General features: G+C 35.6%; 1 protein-coding gene across 1 annotated transcript; it reads left to right on the top strand.

Moving 5' to 3' along the window:
• Positions 1-2,918: 2,918 nt before the first annotated feature.
• LOC109054589 (presenilin-1-like) lies at positions 2,919-16,042 on the top strand. Its single transcript, XM_042742866.1, has 11 exons — positions 2,919-3,041; positions 3,478-3,539; positions 5,379-5,638; positions 8,668-8,812; positions 8,910-8,977; positions 10,735-10,955; positions 11,075-11,173; positions 11,293-11,379; positions 13,047-13,214; positions 14,010-14,128; positions 15,002-16,042. Exons 2-11 carry the CDS (start codon positions 3,504-3,506, stop codon positions 15,155-15,157), a joined length of 1,359 nt encoding a protein of 452 aa, XP_042598800.1. The 5' UTR covers positions 2,919-3,041; positions 3,478-3,503; the 3' UTR covers positions 15,158-16,042.
• The last annotated feature ends 5,127 nt before the right edge of the window (positions 16,043-21,169 follow it).

Below are 21,169 nucleotides of genomic sequence, written 5' to 3'. Positions count from 1 at the left end.
TTCGCTGTTGTAGTGCTGCTCTCCACTCTTTTCCAGCAACTGATCTCTTCACATTTAAAATTTCCCTGCATTTTTTACCTGTTTCTTCAATATGTTTCTTCCAAGTATAACTTTCATCTAACCGAATTCCTTAAAAACAAAATTCTTAAAACCATTATTAATACCAACTCAGTGTCTATTGGGTCTTCCCTTAAGAACATAAAACATGATTTACTTGTTGACATTTTAAAACTCCATTCTATAGTCCATTTTTCACCTTTTTAATAGCTGTTTGCATGCTTGCAGTCACTTGAGATACATTTCGACCCTTTCTTCCAAATAGCACCATCATAAAAAATACCATAAAGCACACCCCACACCATACCCTAAGTGGTCAAAATATCATTAATCATAATATTAAAAAGAATTGGACTGATTTCACTCCCTTGTGGCATACCATTTTCAGCTTCAAAAGTCTAAGATTGACCTAATCCAACTTGAACTGCAAAAGTTATTTTAAATAAAAACTGTAACAACCAGTTATACATAAAGCCATCTATTCCTATCCGTGCTGCTTTAATTAACATTCCTTCTCTCCATATTGTGTCATACGCCTTTTCTTTGTCAAAGTACACTACTGTAGGGCTGCACAATTAATCGAAGTTAAATCGCAAAGGCAATAAATCGCGATTAGGCAGAAGCTGTTGATTGACATGCTTGTCTTTCAGTGAAGCACAGTTCTGTGATCAGTAGTAAATCTCCATCCGAAGGCCAGAGGGCGCTCTCACGCTGAAAATCCAAATATGCCCCAAAGAAGAAGTGGTGGAACTATGATGTCACTTTGTAGGCAAAAACCCGGAAACCAGTTAGCATTTTAGCACTTCCGGTTCCACCGTCCCAGAGTCAATGGGTTTTTTTAATGGGATTTTGGTTAAATCCCTAAAATAAGGTCTGTGGTTCACAAAGGCTCAAAATACTTTCACGTTTTATTCTACGACATAAAACACACCAGTTACACCCCACTTGTGATTTTTTAAACTGATACTTTTCTTTAAAAAGATGGTTGCTAACAAGTTGCTAAATGGGATTAAAGGCGCCATCGGAGACATTAAACGTCATTACGCCAAACAGTTTATCAACTTACAGTATTTTCCAGTCGTAGTATAATTTGTAATACAATTAATTTTAGAATATATTGTTGTTATATTATTATAATATTATATTGTTGGTAGACAATGTTTTTTTCTGTATGCCCCAAAATGTAACACAAGTCTTCAGATGGAAGATGCTCGTTTTATCACTTTTCTACTGATGCGGAGACTCTGGGTTCGTATGGTAAACTCATATTACGATTATTCCATGTAAACACGTGGTGCTGTAGTTCGTTTATAGCCTAAATTTAGCTTTTACGTTCTGGCACTTTTATGTAGTCTTCAAAATTCATCAAAGTTATATTATTTTGTGAGAATTATCTTGATGGACAAAACATGTAAGTTTCATGAACTATGGTTGAACACAGTTTGTGTGTGTGTGTGTGTGTGTGTGTGTGTGTGTGTGTGTGTGTGATAATATAAAAGCCTATGGAAAAATCCTATAGGCTTTTTGTCGAGGGAACCAGTGTCATGCTAACAGCCGATCCGCCTACAAAGTGACGTCATAGTTCCCCCACTCTATAAACAGAAGATTTAGCTGCTTTCATTGATTCTACGTGACTAATAAACACACGACTATGGCAATATATGGTTTATCTTAGTTCTTATTGTTATCATTTTCATCATAATAAAGTATATATATAATGAAATGCTAAATGACATAGCCATTATCACTGCTTAAAATACAATGAAATATTATGTGCCTTAATTACTCTAAGAAGCCACATCATCACTCGACTGATGTTATGAAGTGAGCTTGGAGTAAAAATATGTTATTAAATGTGGTATTTTCACGTGCTCTCAGATGGAGCAGCATTTACTACACAGAGCCATAGTTCACTGAGAAGATACACAAACAGCTGTCATTATCACGAACGATTTAATAATCCTGCGATTATGAACACGATTTTGCATAGCTTTTCAGAGAACTACGGTTCTCTGTGTAGTAAATGCTGCTCCACCTGAAGGCAGATGATGGAGATTTACTACTGATCACAGAACCGGCTTTACTGACAAAATGTGCATGAAAATCTCGATTAATCACTTCTGCCATAATCTCTTTCATTTTAAGAGTCTTCTCTATTGTATTACTTATCTTAATTAATGCATCTACTGTTGATCTTTTACTTCTAAATCCACACTGATATTAACATAATTTGTCCTTTCTTTCTAGTTCATAGGATAATCTTTGGACAATAACTTTCTCCATTAATTTACATAAGTTTGACGTTAATGCAAGTTTCATGGCGGGTTTTAAGCAGCGTGTAGAGTAAGCTTGTTTGTCGTTTCTCCGATCACAAATGCAGATATGGTTTTATGTTTACATGGCACGTTATGCAACGCAACGCGTAAAAAGACAGTAATTATGTCCCCACTGGAAGTGACAAATGCCTCGTTTGTAATGGGTTTTAGTGTTATTGTCTGGTCGCGCCGGGAGACGCATCACAGTATGGTGAGGGGCGTAACATTTCCATCACACGCTTGAGGTATCCGGCCAATCACAATGCACAGAATACCTGGCCAATCAGAGCACACCTCGCTTTTCAGACCAATGAGCTTTGTCTAAAAATCGACGTGTTTCAGAATGTACAGTATGTGGAAAATAATGTTTTTTTTGTTGTTGTTTTTTTTTTTTTTACCTTAAACCACGTAAAACATTCATACCACAAAACACGTAAAACACATTTCACTACACCGAGTACACAAAATAAGTTTTTTTTTTTTTTTTTAGCAACACATGACCCCTTTAATAGTTTGTCTGCAACAGTGAACGCCATACCGCTGAATTTTTTTATGAACTTTTATTATGACAAGCACACAGTTCTGACCTTTCGCAGCGCTTCCGGTCTGTCTCGCCTTGTCTCGCTTCACAGTATTGGGGGCTTTTATCAGTGTGAACTCAGACTCCAGGTTTGTCATACGCTCATCTTTAAACGATGTTATTTGAACAGCACCGTTTCTTAATTTTACACGAAATGGTGTATGAATGTAGGGCTGATTCCGTTTCGTTTTACAGTTTTCACTTGTAGCCGATTCGCGTTGATAATCAAGCGGCTACCAGAAGCGCTAACTAGGAAACTCCTCTGCTCTGTGTGTGTGTGTGTGTGTGTGTGTGTGTGTGTTTTTTTTGTTTTTTTTGTGTGTGTTTTTTTTTTATGCGCGCGCGCGCGCGGTTATTAAATCAAAAACCACAGTAATACCCCGAGTTCAAGATACCATCAAGATTCATCTAACAAGTTCTTCTTTCTGGATGTAAATCGTCTTACACTCAAAGAACTGAGCAGTCAGAAATACAAACATTAACTGTACATTCTCATGTGATTATTTGTGTTGTTTTGTGATGTAGAGCTGCTGGGTCCCTTCACAGCATCAATGGCTGATCATGTGGAAAATGCAGTCAATAATGTGGTAAGTAGTGTAGTTTATGTTGTGGTATGTATTGAGATTGTGTGCTTCACTGTCATGTAGTCATCTACAGAAGTAACCTGTGATGAAGTGTTATGTGTAGTGCTCCCTCAGTAGTGTCAGAGCGGGGCAGGGCCGCACCCATGAGAGCGTCAGATGGAGGTATTTATCACTGTTTGTAGCTGGAGGCTTATCTCAAGCGTCCTGGCACAGCTGGAGATCTCAGTGCTGTTATTTCCTGACGGGACGGTGCAGTACTTGGACTCTTGGGTTTGCCCTTGTGTATTGCTGTACAGATAACATTGTTAGTTTGCTTGGTGTTAATTTCCTTTTCCACAGGTTTATGGCCATAAATATTAAAAATAATAATAATAAAGCTAGCAAGAAAACTATTCAGATATTTGTTGATAATACGTAATGAAGTATCATGCTGTAGATTTCGATTGAAAGTGTTCTGATTTTTATTGCCGTTTTTTTTTTTTTTATAGCTGCGATCTTTTGCCCTTTAATCAGTTGGAAGCGTTTATTTACTTTACAGTGTTTATTGTTTTATTGTATTTAAATGTGCACGTTGTATACTGTTCTGAGAGTTCCAGTAATGATCATGATATGAAAATCTGATACATGTTTTGTGCCTATAGTTATAATGTTACAAGATATTTCTATTTCAAGTAAATACTGTTCTTTTGAACATCTATAAAAATCAGAAACCTATTCAACATCAACAAAAAAAAACAAATGTTTCCTGAGCAGCAAATCAGTATATTACAATGATTTCTGAAGATCATGTGACACTGAAGACTGGAGTAATGATGCTGAAAATACAGCTGCACATCACAGAAATACATTACACTTTAACACATATTCACATAGAAAATGGTTACTTTAAATTATAATAATATTTCACAATTTTTACTCTTTTTGATCAAATAAATGAAGCTTTGGTGAGCAGAAGAGACTTCCTTTACACTGCGTTCCCAATTATTATGCAAGTGACATATCAATAGGATTTCGGTACAATAAAGAGTCAGATTTTTGTGTGTGATGTTTTTCACATATTTTTAGATAACTGGTATCAATCTCAGACAGGTTTGGTCAATAGTTTCGAGGTCTTCTGAGGTTAATGGAAACACTACTTGAAGAGATTGTTCCACATTATTAAGCAAGTCACAGTTCTCATGAAATATGGAGAGGAAGAAAGATCTGTCTGAAGATGAAAAGTATTAAACAATGCAATGTCTTGACAAAAGCATCAAAACAAACAATATTTTGCAAAAAGCTAACAGAGATTATTGAACTGTCAAAAGATTTGTGAGTGACTTAGAGCTCAGGAGATCTTGGTCAGATAAAGATTTATTGAGGAAAGTTTGTCAAACAAATGAACTGTATTGTAATAGCAGCTGTAAAAAAGCTACTGGAGTCTCAAGATCCTCTCCATGCATCCCATCGAGATGTCACTTGCATAATAATATGGAACGCAGTGTAAAAACAACAACAACAACAAAAAACGTAATTGTCATCATTAGTAATTTAATTAATTGCTATTTTGTATCATTCTATTAATGAAGTTTCTAAATTAAACCTATGCAAAAAAAAAAAGTCCAGTATAGTAAAATCTGCATAATTGTCAAAGTTATTACATCAGAACAGAGGAAAAAAGCCGAATATTGCAGACTCTTGCTTTTAAATACATTCAAATATAAAACAGCTATTTTAAATGGTATTACAGTGATATTTCACAGTTTTAGTGTTTTACTGTATTTTGAATCAAATAAATGCAGCCTTGGTGACCAGACCCCGGTATGAAACACAGTAAAACACACACTGACTCTCTCTCTGCAGTCAAACGACGGGACGGAGGTCGGCCGGCACACTGAGACGACTCCCGGCCGTAACGAGGTGGAGCTGAACGGACAGCCGCCCACCGCACGGCCCCCGCAGGTGCTCACAGACAGCGAGGAGGACGAGGACGAGGAGCTGACTCTCAAATACGGAGCCAAGCATGTGATCATGCTGTTTATTCCCGTCACGCTGTGTATGGTGGTGGTTGTGGCCACCATCAAATCGGTCAGTTTCTACACGCAGAAGGACGGCCAGCAGCTGTGAGTATCAGTTTCACTGGAGGTGGGCTTCAGTTCTAGCCTTCGGGGCTGCTTGACAGAATTAGTTAGTTCGTGCCTAGAATCAGAAAATGCTAAATATTAATCAGCATCACGTCCTGACTTGATCACGGTTGTGTTTGTTCAGGAGAAAGGCCAAATTCTTCCTACTTACATATGTGACCCTGGAACACAAAACCAGTCATAAGTGTCAATTTCTCAAAATTGAGATTTGTACATCATCTGAAAGCTGTATAAATAATAATAGGACCATATTTGACCGGGATACATCTATCTGAAAATCTGGAATCTGAGGGTGCAAAAAAATCATGGGTAGGAAACTTACAAAATATCTTCATGGAACATGATCTTTACTTGATATGCTAATGATTTTTGGCATTATTGCTACAAATATACCTGTGCTGCTTAGGACTGGTTTTGTGGTCCAGGGTCACATATAGGGATGTCTATAATTAATTAGTGATCGATTAATTGTCGATAAGAGATGCAATCGATTAAAGCTATCGATGGTCGATTAAGCAATTTAATTTTGGGCTGCGAGCGGGTCATGCACAAAACACATGCGATGACGGGGCTGGATCTTCTGCAAAAATAATTTACTAACGTACAAATTACGCTATTAATGTGATCCAAACTTTAAAAGTACATTAAAACAGAAACAATATAAATTTATTTTGTATTGAAATGTAGTAACTAAGTCATGTTTAATTATACTTTCCCCAGATAAATGTTTCATATTTGGCTCTGCGCTTTGACAGGTCTGCAGACGTGAAATTATATAAATATATAATTCATACCTACAACTTGTTGATTCGTTCCTATCACTTATTCATTTGTGGCCACTGTCCATGTTTCATTAATTTGTTCCCTAGAAAACCCATGATTTAACTAAAACGAGGGAACGAATTGATCATAGAAACGAATTCTTAAGTAAGAGATGCGAAAACAGTGATTAAAAGTGAACGACAATAAAATAAACCTGTGAAATTAGATAACTATAAAAAAAACTAAATAAATTAAAACTTATAAATAAAACCGAATAAAAATACCTACATTTAAATAAATTAAAATTAATAAATATAAATTAATAAAAGCGTACAAAGGACGTTCATTAAAGTGAAAACAAAATATAAAATTTAATTCCAAACATTAACAAAGACTGTAATAGTATATGCTGCTAAAATAAAAGTTGAGCAAAACCTTAACACCGAGTATGAACCGTCTGTGCGTCACTCATCCTGCTTGTGCTACAGACGTGAAGGATTCCTCAAATCATGCAGCTTGAGCTGATCAGAAGTAGAGATGCACAATATTAGATTTTTGCCGATATTTCTCAAATCATTGTGGCCGATAACCGATGCCGATATATATTTCAGATGCAGAAATTATAAACAAATTATTTTGAATTTTGGTTAGTTTTGAGCAAAAACTTATTTGTTAGAGGTAATAAACTTTATTAAACTTCTTCTTTTAATGAGAGTACATTTAAAGCCTTGAAAATAACTGTAATAAAATCAATCTGCTGTTTTTTTTTTTTTTTTCTCAGACAGATTCAGGTGAAATCTTAACATTTTATTTGTGGATTTAACATTAATAGATGGTCTAAAGCGAAAGAGTTGTAAAAATTCAAAAAATCTTTTAGAGCTCCTTATATTTAATATTATATGCTCATTTTACATTCATTTTATTACAAATCAGCCAACAGCGCCCCCAAAGTAAATAAAACTGCATATCGGCTTTTTCTTTTTTTATTTAAATTTAAATTTCACTTTTTTTAAAAAAAATTCTGATAACGTTCCGATAATAGCGTGCATCCCTAATCAGACGTAAGGCTCTGGCCTGGCTGATGATAAACACCAGAACATCATAGAGACTTCCTAATAACCACAATGCTCTACAAAGCACTCTGAACACTTTAGCAACATCCTGCCAGTTACACACAGCTAACTACATTCATGATGCTGGAAAACACCACTTTGTACCTGTTTCTAAAGAGCACAATTTCATCAGAAAACACAAGTTTGAAGCTCTGAAATGTCTGGAAGGATCTCGTGATCTGTGTATCAGGACTACATGAGTAAGGAATGGACTGAACAGCAGCTGGTCAGTGTGTCCAGTGATGCAGTGGCAGTGACTCTCCTCCAGACCGTGCTAAAGCTTCACTGACCCCTCATTACTGGATAAACTCTTGCTTTGTCCTCTAACATGCAGTTTGCACATCTGGTTCCCTCTCGACTGTCACGCTTTACTCTGTATGATAACTGTAGTTATCTATTTAATTTAGAACTATTATCAGTAGTGATTTTCGATAGATGAAATATAAGTAAATGTACACACTATGATGAATAAATAACATGCTATTATGTAAGCATAACAGTAATGAAAATGAGTTCTGTGGGTTTTTTTTTTTTTTCTCATTTAAGTAAAAATATACTAGTCGACATTTGAAGTGGATCAAAACCTTTCATCAAAGCTGTCCTAAAACCCAAAAAAGCGTTCTTAGGACAACTTTGAACTTCTTTGATCCACGTAAATATTGACTACTGTAGATGTGGTGTGAAATTTGCTAATCATAAAAGTGTTATTATTGTTAACAAAACCATTAAAAACCATTTTCAGCATTTTCAAGACATTAACTGAAATAAAATAATTCCGGCAACATTTCTCACTTTTGTGTAGTAAAAGATGAAGTACTCAAATAAAAACTTATAATAAATAAATAAAAATTACAAAAACAAAATTACTAAAACTTTAACTAAAAATGGAAATATTAAAATAAAATCTAATTCAAATTATGAACAAAAACTGTAATAGTATATTAAAGGTAGTAAAGTAACACTGTTTTCTTTAAGTAAAATATAATTTAAATATGACAGTATATTTATAATTTTAAATGTAAGAGTTAGGTTGTTAAAGTTTGTTTATGTTCATGCATTGAAGGTTGTCATGTTGAGAGAGCAGTTTTACTTCTTTATTTGAACTGTTTTTGTTTTTTTAAACCCAAATGACAATATACACACCCCTCCCCGAGAACAAAAAAAAGACGGTGGCAGCCAGCGATCAACCAACCACATGCTCAACGCCGCCATCATGATCAGTGTGATTGTGGTCATGACCCTGGTGCTGGTGGTGCTCTACAAGTACAGATGCTACAAGGTCTGTTCACTCCACAGTCTGGAGGACGCTCACGGACTCGCTTTGACCCACGTTGCGAGTTCATGATGTGTTTTTCTCTTGTTTGGGTTTTTTGCAGGTGATTCAAGGCTGGCTGTTCTTCTCCAACCTTCTCCTCCTCTTCTTTTTCTCCTTCATTTATTTGGGGTGAGTTCTGTTTGTTTTGTACTAGTGTTGCTGCTTTTGGGCTGTAAATAATGAGTTAAAAAGTGATTTAAGTACTATTATTAAAGACCCTGTGAAACTGCAGTTTTTGTCCTGTTACTTTAGCACCATTGACATTTAGTTTAAATATTAAAATTTTGTTTAGTTTTAAATATATTTTGTTGTGTTTTTTAATCATATTATAAATTTTAATAAATTTTGCTTTGTAATTTATATTATCAATTTTAGTACATCAAGTTAAACTAAATGAAAATTGAAAATTTTGGGGGCAGTACAAAAATATATTCTATACTCAAGAATTTTTTTTTTTTTTTTAACTAAATGAAAATTGAAAATTTTGCTTTGGCAGCTAGAATTTTTTTTTTTTTTTTTCTCATTTTTCATTTGATTCTTACGAAGATTTTTTTAATGACATGAGACCAGATTTGGTTTTGGATTGTAAACACACACACACACACACACACACACACACACACACACACAATGCACATACATTACAGGTCAAAAAGTTTGGAAACATTACTATTTTTAAATGTTTTTTGAAAGAAAATGGCCAGTATGTGTCTCTTCTGCTCAATTGATTCAAGCCTGGCCATTTATTGTGATCAAAAATATAGAAAAAAAAAATGTAATATTGTGAAATATTATTACAATTTAAAAATAATTGTTTTTAAATTTATTATACTTTAAAATTATCATTTATTTCTGTGATGCAAAGCTGCCACTTATTCTTCAATTTTAGGATCATTATCACTGATCGCACAGTGAAAGATCCTTTAGAAATCAGTCATAATATGATGATTCATTACTCAAAGTTGGAAACAGTTCTGGCTGCTTAAATTTTTTCTACATGCTGCGAGAATGTTAGATACTTTTTTTAGGATGTCACTTTGATGAATAAAAAGTAAAAAAAAAAAAAAAAAAAAAGAAGGGATTTTTTTTTTACTATGTTTTTAAAATATAAATATTTTGTAATAACAATATACACTACTGGTCAGTACTCACTAAAGGAAAATAAATTATTTTTCTTTTCTTTTTTTTTTTAAATAAAATCAATACTTTTATTCAGCAAGGATGTGTTAAATTGATAAAAAGTGATAGTAAAGAAAATATATTATTAGAATATATATTATTAAAATTTTTTTTTTTTTTGAAATAAATGCAGTTCTTTTTAACCTTTTATTCATCAAATATATTAGACAGCAGAACTGTTTCCAACACTCATAATAAATCAGAAATATTAGAATGATTTTCTAAATGGATCATGTGATAGACTGGATGTTACATGTGACACTGAAGGCTGGAGTAATGATGCTGAAATATTCAGCTTTGGCATCACAGGAATAATTATTTTTTTAAAGTATTTCAAATAGAAAACTATTATTTTAAGTTGTAATAATATTTCACAATATTACTGTTTTTTTCTGTATTCTGGATCAAATAAATGCAGGCTTGATGAGCAGAAGAGACTTCTTTCAAAAACATTAAAAATAGTAATGTTTCCAAACTTTTGACCTGTACTGTATATATATATGTTTTTTGAACCATAATAGCCCTTAGTCAGTGTTGATGTATTTTGGGTAGAGACGGGTATTTGCGGTGAAGAGAGTATTTGATTGGAGTTTTAAAAGAGGTAAAATGCAGTATAAACACCGCTAACAAAAATCAAGATTTATCTGATGATCGTGCATGAAAGCATTGCTTCTGATGACAGCCGCACACGTGTTTCTTCACACCAGGGAAGTGTTCAAGACGTACAACGTGGCCATGGACTACTTCACGTTAGCCGTGATCATCTGGAACTTCGGTGTGGTGGGAATGATCTGTATCCACTGGAAGGGTCCGCTGCGGCTCCAGCAGGCCTATCTGATCATGATCAGCGCTCTCATGGCCCTGGTCTTCATCAAGTACCTGCCGGAGTGGACCGCCTGGCTCATCCTCGCTGCTATATCTGTCTACGGTCAGTCACTGAAGATGACTTTATTAGGTTCATCTGGGCTGTTTATAGAGATGCTGTAAATCTGCTGTGAAGTAATGGTCTCAAGGTTAAACTGCTAATAATGAATGCTTCTTCTGTAGATCTGTTGGCCGTGTTGTGCCCGAAAGGACCTCTGCGTATCCTCGTGGAAACAGCTCAAGAGAGGAATGAACCCATCTTCCCTGCTCTCATCTACTCCTGTAAGAAAAACCTCTCAGCACTTCTGTCTTCTCAGCCCGTGAATCATTGAATTCAGGGTTTAAATTGAATGTTTGGTTGCTATCGTCACATTTACATGTGCGCCCATTTGATTCGTCAGCAACCATGGTGTGGCTGTTTAATATGGCGGACAGCGCAGAGCCCAGGAATAATTCCAGCCATCCAGTTCCTCAGCAGGAGAACCAGGGTGAGTGTTTGCGAGAGCTCCGGAATCACACTGCATGTAAAACTGTGCATCTTCACAGCCACTTTACTGAAGAAATATTCATTTCAGATCTGTCTTAAAAATGCTTCATTGTTTAGATAAAACATTGACTAATGAGCTACCTTTCATAGGTTTCATGTTTTGTAAGAAGTCTTTTCTGCTGTTTACAAGACAACGTTTTCAGCCAAAAACAGGAAACTTTTTATGTGTTCTGCCTGTTTGTTTACATGACAACGGTGCTTTGGGGACCGAAAACACACATTTTTGAAAACGGGTTTCAAAGTGCAAGTTTTTGAAAACGCCACCGTTATTGTTTCTGTGTAAACACCCAATACGGGAAACTTTTTGAAAATGGTGAGGTCATGCGCATGCGTAGTACGTGTTAGGTATGTAGACATACGCAGCATGTGTCGATTTTAAAAGCAAGTGCGAACAAACATAATATGGCGGAGTATATGGTACTGTTGTTGCTGCTCAAGAGTTCGTCAGCAAAGTGTGTATTTACTTCACCAATATTACAACCAACAGTGGAGACGCATCATATACAACATTTAATCATCACTTCCCTAAAGATATTGTTTACTGACAAGGTGACAGCGCAAACTACTGGCCTGGCATACATAATACAGCGTTTTTGGCCGTTTTCGCAGATATGTGTAAACGCGGATCGCTTTGAAAACGTTGTTGTGTATACGTGAACCTTTTTTAAAAACACGAGAAAGTCTTTTCAGTTTTTGACTAGATCGTTGTCATGTAAACGTAGCCTAAGGCTGCATTTATTTGATTAAAAATACATTAAAAACAGTAAAAAGGGGAAATGTTATTTAAATGTAAAATAACTGTTTTTTGTGTGAATATATTGTAAAATGTGATTTATTCCTGTGATTTCCTTCGGGATAATTCTAATATGCTGATTTGCTGCTCAAGAAACATTTCCGATTATTATCAACCAATTATCAATTATTTGCCACTTTTTTTATTTATTTATTTATTATTACCAGTGTCGTTTGATATGTTTTTCTGTTTGGTTGATGTGTTTGACCGATGAGGTCGGAGCAAAACTTTTATTTTGAAATGACTTTTATTTTAATAATAATAAATTAGACAAAACTATTAAAGATAGTAAGTGGTATATAAATAAGTATTATAGCGTTTGCTTTTCTATTATTCGTTATAGAACGGTATGTGCTATGATACCTTTTAGCAAATATGCATTTATATTATTTAATTTCATAAACCTTGCAAACTTTGAAAAAAAAAAAAAATCAAGCTGCGAGAGCTTCAGAAGTTTGTACCTGTAGCTTTTTGCATTTGTGAAAAATATAAGGTTTCATAAAGTTGCTGACTAAGGTATAAATCTTCTTTTCATATATATATATATTTTTTTCTAATTGAATAAGTAATTATAAAGTAATTCAGTAATTGTTATGCATGTGTTTTATCTATCTTCATTGTCACCGGGCATTAAAAAGCAGAATCGCTAGTTATTCCTACTTCCTACTGTAAATGTGAATCATGTGAGCAGCACTGACTGCATCTGATCGCTGTTTGGCTCTTTGTGTTGCTACTCATTTGTTAAACTCTGCTTTCTCAGACGGCTGTAGATCACTGTCACTGTGAGTGTTCCTCATTGAGTCTCTCTCCTGTAGATGCCGTGGCACCCACGGCTCAGCCGGAGGATGATGGCGGTTTCACACCGGCGTGGGTCAATCATCAGCAGCATCAGCTCGGCCCCATGCAGTCCACTGAGGACAGCAGACGAGAGATCCAAGAGTTGCCCTCCGCTCGCCCGCCACCCGTGGAAGACGAAGAAGAGCGTGAGTATCTGCAGTAACTCATCCGGTTCTGTCCTCCATTCCTATGAGCAGCACCCCTAAATTCCCCCATGTCTCTGAAGTCCGTGTCACATGATCAGACCACATGTGGTCCGTTCAAAATTCATGCAGCAATGGGGTCCAGATAGTTTCACGTAGTGCCATGGAATGGGCCACAATGGTCAACTAGTATTATAAATAAATTTTTGCATAATAAATAATAAAAAAGAATTAAGTGTTTAAATTATGTGTGTCCCTGGAGCACAAAAGCAGTCATAAGTAGCACAGGTATATTTGTAGCAATAGACAACAATACATTGTAAGGGTCAAAATTATACATTTTTCTTTTATGCCAAAAATCATTAGGATATTAAGTAAAGATCATGTTCCATGAAAATATTAATTAAATATTTCTGTTAATATATCAAAACTTAATTTTTTATTAGTAATAATCATTTATAATAAATAAACATTGACAACAACAAAATCAATACAACCAAAAAGTTAAATTTTCTCAATATTTAGTTTTTTTTCACCCTCAGTTTTTTTGCACCCTCAGATTCCAGATTCCTATCTTAACAAACCATACATCAATGGAAAGCTCATTTATTCAGCTTTCAGATGATGTATAAATCTCATTTTCAAAAAATTGAACATTATGACTGGTTTTGTGGTCCAGGGTCACATATCCGCTATAAAATATGGTTGCTGTTTAATACAAACAAAACCCTCACTTCCTGTTGTAGCCCCATTGAGCAGGATTTCGTGCACATGCTGATGTTTGTGTGCGTGTTTCAGGGGGTGTGAAGCTGGGTTTGGGAGATTTCATCTTTTACAGTATGCTGGTGGGTAAAGCATCAGCCACGGCCAGCGGTGACTGGAACACGACGATAGCCTGCTTTGTTGCCATCCTCATCGTAAGTATCCCAAAGAAATAAATACAGCTCGCTAAATCAGGCATTATTCAGGTATTATTCTCCATACATGTATAAAGCCCCCAAAAAAGTGTTAGGATACTTGAGGCAAATCCATTGTTTTCTTATGCACTGGTCAATTTTGCTTCTAGATTTTAGACTTTTTTTCAGTCTAATGGAAACACCCAAAATACACATTTAAGTGTTTGTTTTTGGTACAATTCACCTATTTGCATCTGTAGATTTCAATTAAGATACAAATATATAAAAGAATTTTTTTTTTTTTTTACCATTTTATTCATAAGATATTCAGAAAAAAACATTTCCTTGTTATTGGCAGTATTTAAAAATCTCTAATATAACATCAAAATTAAAACTGATTCATTAAATGTATGGATCCTTTCAACATCCCCATTGTAAAAAGCTCTAATATATCAGCAAAATGAAACCTGGTTCTGGAAATGTATGCATGTTAGTGCATATTTAGTTAGATAATGTCTCATTTGCATATTTAAACATAACATTACAGAAAACTTGTAATACAGAGCTGTTGTCTGAATGGACTGTAATGTATTTACTGGGGAAGGTATGGTCTTATGGATTAGTTAACATTTTTACACATTTCACACACAGTGTCTGGCTTAAAGTCACCATGAACCCATTTAAATGTGAAACAGGATGTTCAGTGAGCTCTTATTCATCAAAATGGATTGGATTGTGTGAAGTGGTGACGTCATCTGAAAAACTGAAGTCATTTCAGAATACACAGATGAATCGTTCCCAATTAGATGTCTATCTAAGCAAGTGTATAACCTGTTCACTCTTAGTATGTGTTTTGTCAGCATTTACAATAGTCTGATATTTCTTTCTCCTCAGGGTTTATGTCTAACTCTGCTCCTTCTGGCCATCTTCAAAAAGGCCCTTCCGGCTCTCCCCATCTCCATAACCTTCGGCCTGGTCTTTTACTTTGCCACCGATAACCTCGTGCGGCCGTTCATGGATCAGCTGGCTGTTCATCAGTTCTACATTTAGCACGGAGGAGAAGTCACTCGTCACGCACTCCACTTTACCACTAATTCCCAGAATCCTTTTGCAGGGAACGTGAACCCTGTAGACTAGCACACCATTCCTCTTCCTCTGGACACATGACTGGATTGGCTGTTTTTGCCATTGAATGACTCTATTAATAACAGTGCCTCTCCAGTGACTCACCTGATCCTGATATCCTGATATGGCCACATCTTTGGGGCGATATGCCGAACATTTGTTTGTTTGAAGAAAAAACACAGACCATTACATGTAAGAATGGATGAAAGTGATTGACATTATCACTTCATTCAAAGTTTGATGAACTCTGGTGTATGGAATGGGACCAGAGCTTGCTTTGTCCACCAGATCTTGGATTCACTTTCTAGGCATTACATTAATTCCAGCTCTGATATAGTGAGCATTAACCCAAAGCTCTCTGAATGATATGTCTGCACGCACAGAGGTAGGTACGGATCACTTTTGTTGGTCTTCTGAGAGTGCCTGTGATGCTTCGAGTTTTAATTTTTAACACCAGCCGTTTGACCATATTTGAGACGATGTTCTGGTTTACTCTAGCATTAAATCAAGTGCTGATCCAAGCTACTGTTTTGCTCTCCTGAAAAGCGTGAGAGCGTCATTTTGGAATGTATAAACTTTGTCGTTAATTTCCTATGTGTTTGGACAAGATGTCAGGAGACTGTGTAAGAACTGTTTGTTTGTTAGTTAATTTTGTTGTTTTATTTCTCTTCTTTTTTTTATTTACCAGCATAATGGTTGATTTGAATGACTTTTACTTTCATAGTATCCACACCTTTTGTCGTTTCAAGAAAATGCTAATGTTTTGTAACTAAATTGAAAGATTCACAAATAAAGGGGTTGCTCATTTGAGCAAGTTTCAGTCTCCATCAAATCATTTTCCGTATAAATTTCTTGTTTTGTACAGCTGGTATTCACAATCATCTCAATGATCTGATCACAAGAATATACTCTTTATCATGTAAATGGCGTCCAAACTGTTTTATAATCAGGGTTGCCAAAATTAAGAATGGCAAATAAGTTAAAGGGATAGTTCACCCAAAAATGAAAATTTAATGTTTATCTGCTTACCCGCAGGGCATCCAAGATGTAGGTGACTTTGTTTCTTTAGTAGAACACAAATTATGATTTTTAACTTCAGCCGGTGCAGTCTCTCAGTAGTACAATGGATGGCTTTGATTGATAGAACTAGAAATGTTTGTTGTTAGTTCAGCAGCTATTGCATCAACTGATGTTACTAACAAAAAAAAAAAAACTATAAAAAATTACCACAATATTACAACAACTACATGAAAAAACACAAAAAAAAAACAAAACAAACAAAAAAAAAAAACCAACTTATTCGTAATAGGGGTTAAAAACAGGTTTCCTAAGCACTCCTCCCATTTGAATAAGGCTTTCAGACTTTCTTTGTGCTTATCCTAACTTGCAGAATATTTAGGATGATTAACCTTTTTTTAAAAAACAAGATAACAAAATTAATAAGATAAACAAATTTATCATAATTAAGATCAATGATAAATAGTAAAATAATATATAATAATATAATACAATAATATATAAACAGTAATATAAAATGATAAATAAGATCAATATAACAAGATTAATACAGTAATAAATAAGATCATACATTAGACGTTTAATGACAAATTTAATAAGATTAATAATAATTAAGATTAACAATAATGAGTAGCCTGCTGCTGTGAAGCGCGTTCACAAGAGTTGTACCAGTTCGGACATTGCGTGAATAAGAGGTAAAAAAAATGATATAAATACTGCTCAGTTTCTTGTACAGACCGGTTGTTTTGTGTCTTTACACATCAATGTATTGTCAGGAGCCACAGGGTTAAATTTGGATTTGTCTGTGCATGTTTTTTTTATTTTTACTCTCATAGATTCTGTTACCATTGCCATCCATTGTACAACTAAGAGACTGCACCGGCTGAAGTTAAAAATCTTAATTTGTGTTCTACTGAAGTAACAAAGTCACCTACATCTTGGATGCCCTGGGGGTAAGCAGATAAACATCAAATTTTCATTTTTGGGTGAACGATCCCTTTAACCTTCAGGTGGACTGGCCAACACTGAGGACACCAATTAACATTCCTTGCTAATGTTAAAGGGCTGAAAATGGTGGGAACATTTAACAAAACCCACAGCACCTCATCAAAGTCCCCCACCCTCCAAAACCCTCACCCCCAAGTCCCTGACCCTTTGGAATTGGCATGTTGCCTGAATCTCTAGAGGTAGTAGCAGTTTCCATGGGGCCTGCTTGGCACAGCATGCTGTGATGGCCATGGTTCTCTTTTGTGATTGTACCTTGGTGATTAGCATCAAGCTGAGCCTTCACATTCCACCTCAGCGTCTCGCCTGAAGTCTGCAATGATCTTGTTATGCCACAGGTGAAATCAACAGATTTCCACAAAATCACAACAGGCACTGGCACATCACTAATATTATTGCTCAAGCAGTTTTTAAAGCTCTAGAACTAAAACATAAAGATTTGCATTAAAGGAAGGACCAAGGACAGGGCTCTTCAACTCCAGGCCTGGAGGGCCAGTGTCTTACAGGCTTCCCAGTTGACTCACTGATCTGTAATTTGCAAGTAGTTTTCAACACTTTGGCTGTGGTTGGATTTAACCAATCTGGGGGATTTGCCAACTGGGGATGGAGTTGAAACGGAGACTTGCATTTGGACACTTTCTGCTTCCTGTAGTTATGCTTATGTTGCATACTTTATCACAGATGAAATGGATTAGATTCAATATTTGTCAAATAAACACACATTTCAGACATTCTCATGTAGCAACAGGAACAGTTTTTCTACAGTTCTTCATATACTGCTTAATCCACAGCCTGTGTACAAGAATAAAGACAAGGCTATACTTTTTAAATACAAGTAAAGTAGTTTCTATATTTTAACCAGTTTTTTTTTTTTTATAAACATGTAATATTATAGCATTAGGATTACTTAAATCATATATCTATTATAAGATAAGATTTTGTGAGCCTTAGTAGAATTGAATGTGTCGGAATAAAAACATAACACACATGATCTTTGTCATTGGTGAATCCGGCCAAAAATTAGCTGGCTGACTGCTCTCGAATCACGCTTGCAGAATTTTGATAGCGTACGCCACAGTGACGTGATGTCGGATGTTAAGTCAAGTCAGGTAAAATTTCTACCTGGCATGCACTGCTTCAAAGCAGATGCCAGTCGGTCTGCACAGTGTCAAATGAAGTCAAACACAGCTCCATATTAGCTTGTTCCAGTACGTTTTGTTAGGGTTAGAGCTAAGCTTAACTGAGGGGTGGCCAACATTGTTCCTGGAGAGCCACAGTCCTGCATAGTTTTGCTCCAACCTTCAATAAAACTTACCTGCCTGTCACATTTTAGTAACCTTTTTGCTATATTCCATTTACCTCGGAAATTGGATGTCAGAGCTGGGAATGACATCACACCCAAGTGGATTGCGTTCCTGTAGAGAAGTCAGAAAACCAAGATGGATGCTTCCATTGTTAGCAATACCAGTCAATTAAAAACACATAAAAAGTGGTATTTTGCACAGATAACACCAAAGTATTATGTCCACAAATAGAGGTTGGATAGTACTGTGTGCACCACTTATTGAGTTTATTGAGACACAGACAAATATGAATGCTAATAAACAATATGTTAACACTGTTTCTCTTCTTTTGATGCACTGAACAGCCTTATTGAATTCTGAAATTTGAGTGATTTCTCAGAGATTCTGAGTTGGAACTCCAACTTGGGAGTGCGTTCCACTTAGGCCCTGTTTACTCTAATGCGTTTTCGTTTTAAAACCGCGTTTTAAAAGGGGGTTTCAGTGTGTTTCAGAAACAATCTCTGTCCACACTTCACAACAGAAAATGCATGTCCTAACCATTCATGCAGGTACAATCATAGATATATAGGTAGAGGCCCTATTATTTAGATGGTGGACGCGTCTACATGCTTGGAGTGGTCGAATGGGGCAGCTACCTATACATATCTATGGGTACAACAATGACCATGATGTTATTTACGCAGTCATCAAGGATAAGGAGAGTGAATGTGGGCAGCCAAGCCAACGTTTTCAAAAGTCTCCGTTTTGCTCTGTTTACACTGAAATGCAACCCTAGAGTTTTCTACCTAAAACATGGTCTGCAGCATTTTTAAAAGTCTCTGTTTTCGAGGGTCAAAAATGCCAGAGTAGTGTAAATGGCAGGTGTAACCATAGAAAAAGTTATGAGTTTTAAAATGAAAACACACTTAGTGCCGGCATAGCCTTCAAAGTTCCTACTGGGAACTCAAAGGTTCCAGCTTCCAAGTTCAAATGGAACACAGCATTAGACCTTGATTAGCTTGTTCAGGTGTGTTTGATTAGGTTTGGAGACAAACTTTGCAGGACTGTTGCTCTCCAGGGGCATATTCCAGAAAGCAGGGTTAACTTACCGTGAACTAAACCCTGAACTCTCGGTTGATTAACCCCAAACATTGCTTACTCGAGGTATGGTTTTCAAAACACGCGCCCGGGAGTAAGTTCATTCAACTCAGAGTATGTTCCTGGTTAAGACTCAAGACATTCTCAACAGAGCGACGAATCGACGAGTCATTATGGAAACGGACGCTAAGAAAAAGCGTGCCAAGCTGTTTCTTTCTTCTTCTTTTGTTCATTAGTTGTTTACATGCTTAGTGCATATCGCCACCTAACTGATGGCTGTGCAATCATCATTTTTTTTTTTTTTTCCATTTTATCTTTAATCCTTGAGAATGTGAATTATATTGTTTGTTTTAATGCTAATTATATATTAAGTCATATCAGATATGTATTTTGATTTAGAATTGAGACATTATAGAAAATGCCGCTCCATGTGTGAGATAATATAACATGTAATAAATTAAATAAATAAATATATATAAGTTAAAAATTACCTTGTCATAGTGTTTTATAATTTATACAGATAACTCTTACATATGCCAATTAAAGAAATAATCATATTAGAATAATATATTTACCTTATTTATTACTTATATTAGCGCTTCCTCATTAACAGATCATATATATTTATATATATATATATATATATATATATATATATATATATATATTATATATATATATATATATATAAAACAGGCTATATTACATATTGTAATATTATATAATGTTGTGCGCTATCTGTCACGCCCACTGAAGGCTCACTGAAGTGAACTAACCCTGGAAAAACATAACCTGCTCCGGAGCAGGTTAAGTTCAGAGAGTGAGTTGCTATGACTACTTAATACCCTGAAAGTTACCTCCGTTTTTGGAACCGAAAGTTGAGGTTATCCGCTAACTTACTCTTAAACATACCTGGGTATGTCACATAACCTGCTTTCTGGAATACCCACAGGGGTGTATTCCAGAAAGCAGGGTTAACTTACCGTGAACTAAACCCTGAACTCTCGGTTGATTAACCCCAAACCTTGCTTACTCGAGGTATGTGGTTCCAAAAACGCGTCCGGGGGTAAGTTCATTCAACTCAGAGTATGTTCCTGGTTAAGACTCGAGACATTCTCAACAGAGCGATGAATCGATGAGTCACTATGGAAACGGACGCTAAGAAAAAGGGCGCCAAGCTGTTTCTTTCTTCTTTTGTTCATTAGTTGTTTACATGCTTAGTGCATATCGCCACCTAACTGATGGCTGTGCAATCATTTTAATTTTTTTCCATTTAATCTTTAATCCTTGAGAATGTGAATTATATTGTTTGTTTTATGCTAATTATATATTAAGTCATATCAGATATGTATTTTGATTTAGAATTTAGACATTATAGAAAATGCCGCTCCATGTGTGAGATAATATAACATGTAATAAATAAAAGTGAGTGAGTTGCTATGACTACTGACATACCCTGAAAGTTACCTCCATTTTTGGAACCGAAAGTTGAGGTTATCCGCTTACTTACTTTTAAACATACCCGGGTATGTCA

This window comes from Cyprinus carpio, chromosome B17 (assembly GCF_018340385.1).
Source record: "Cyprinus carpio isolate SPL01 chromosome B17, ASM1834038v1, whole genome shotgun sequence".
Classification (NCBI taxonomy): Eukaryota; Metazoa; Chordata; class Actinopteri; order Cypriniformes; family Cyprinidae; genus Cyprinus; species Cyprinus carpio.
Note: the sequence above shows the minus strand (reverse complement) of the source record. Positions and strands in the feature narration are given on the sequence as shown.

Excerpts from the sequence above, each read along its gene's own strand:
- LOC109054589 (XM_042742866.1), top strand. The coding sequence starts at position 3,504 with ATGGCTGATCATGTGGAAAATGCAGTCAATAATGTG. Across the intron at positions 8,978-10,734 it reads TTCTCCTTCATTTATTTGGG|GGAAGTGTTCAAGACGTACA; the intron begins GTGAGTTCTGTT and ends TCTTCACACCAG. Across the intron at positions 14,129-15,001 it reads GCTTTGTTGCCATCCTCATC|GGTTTATGTCTAACTCTGCT; the intron begins GTAAGTATCCCA and ends CTTTCTCCTCAG.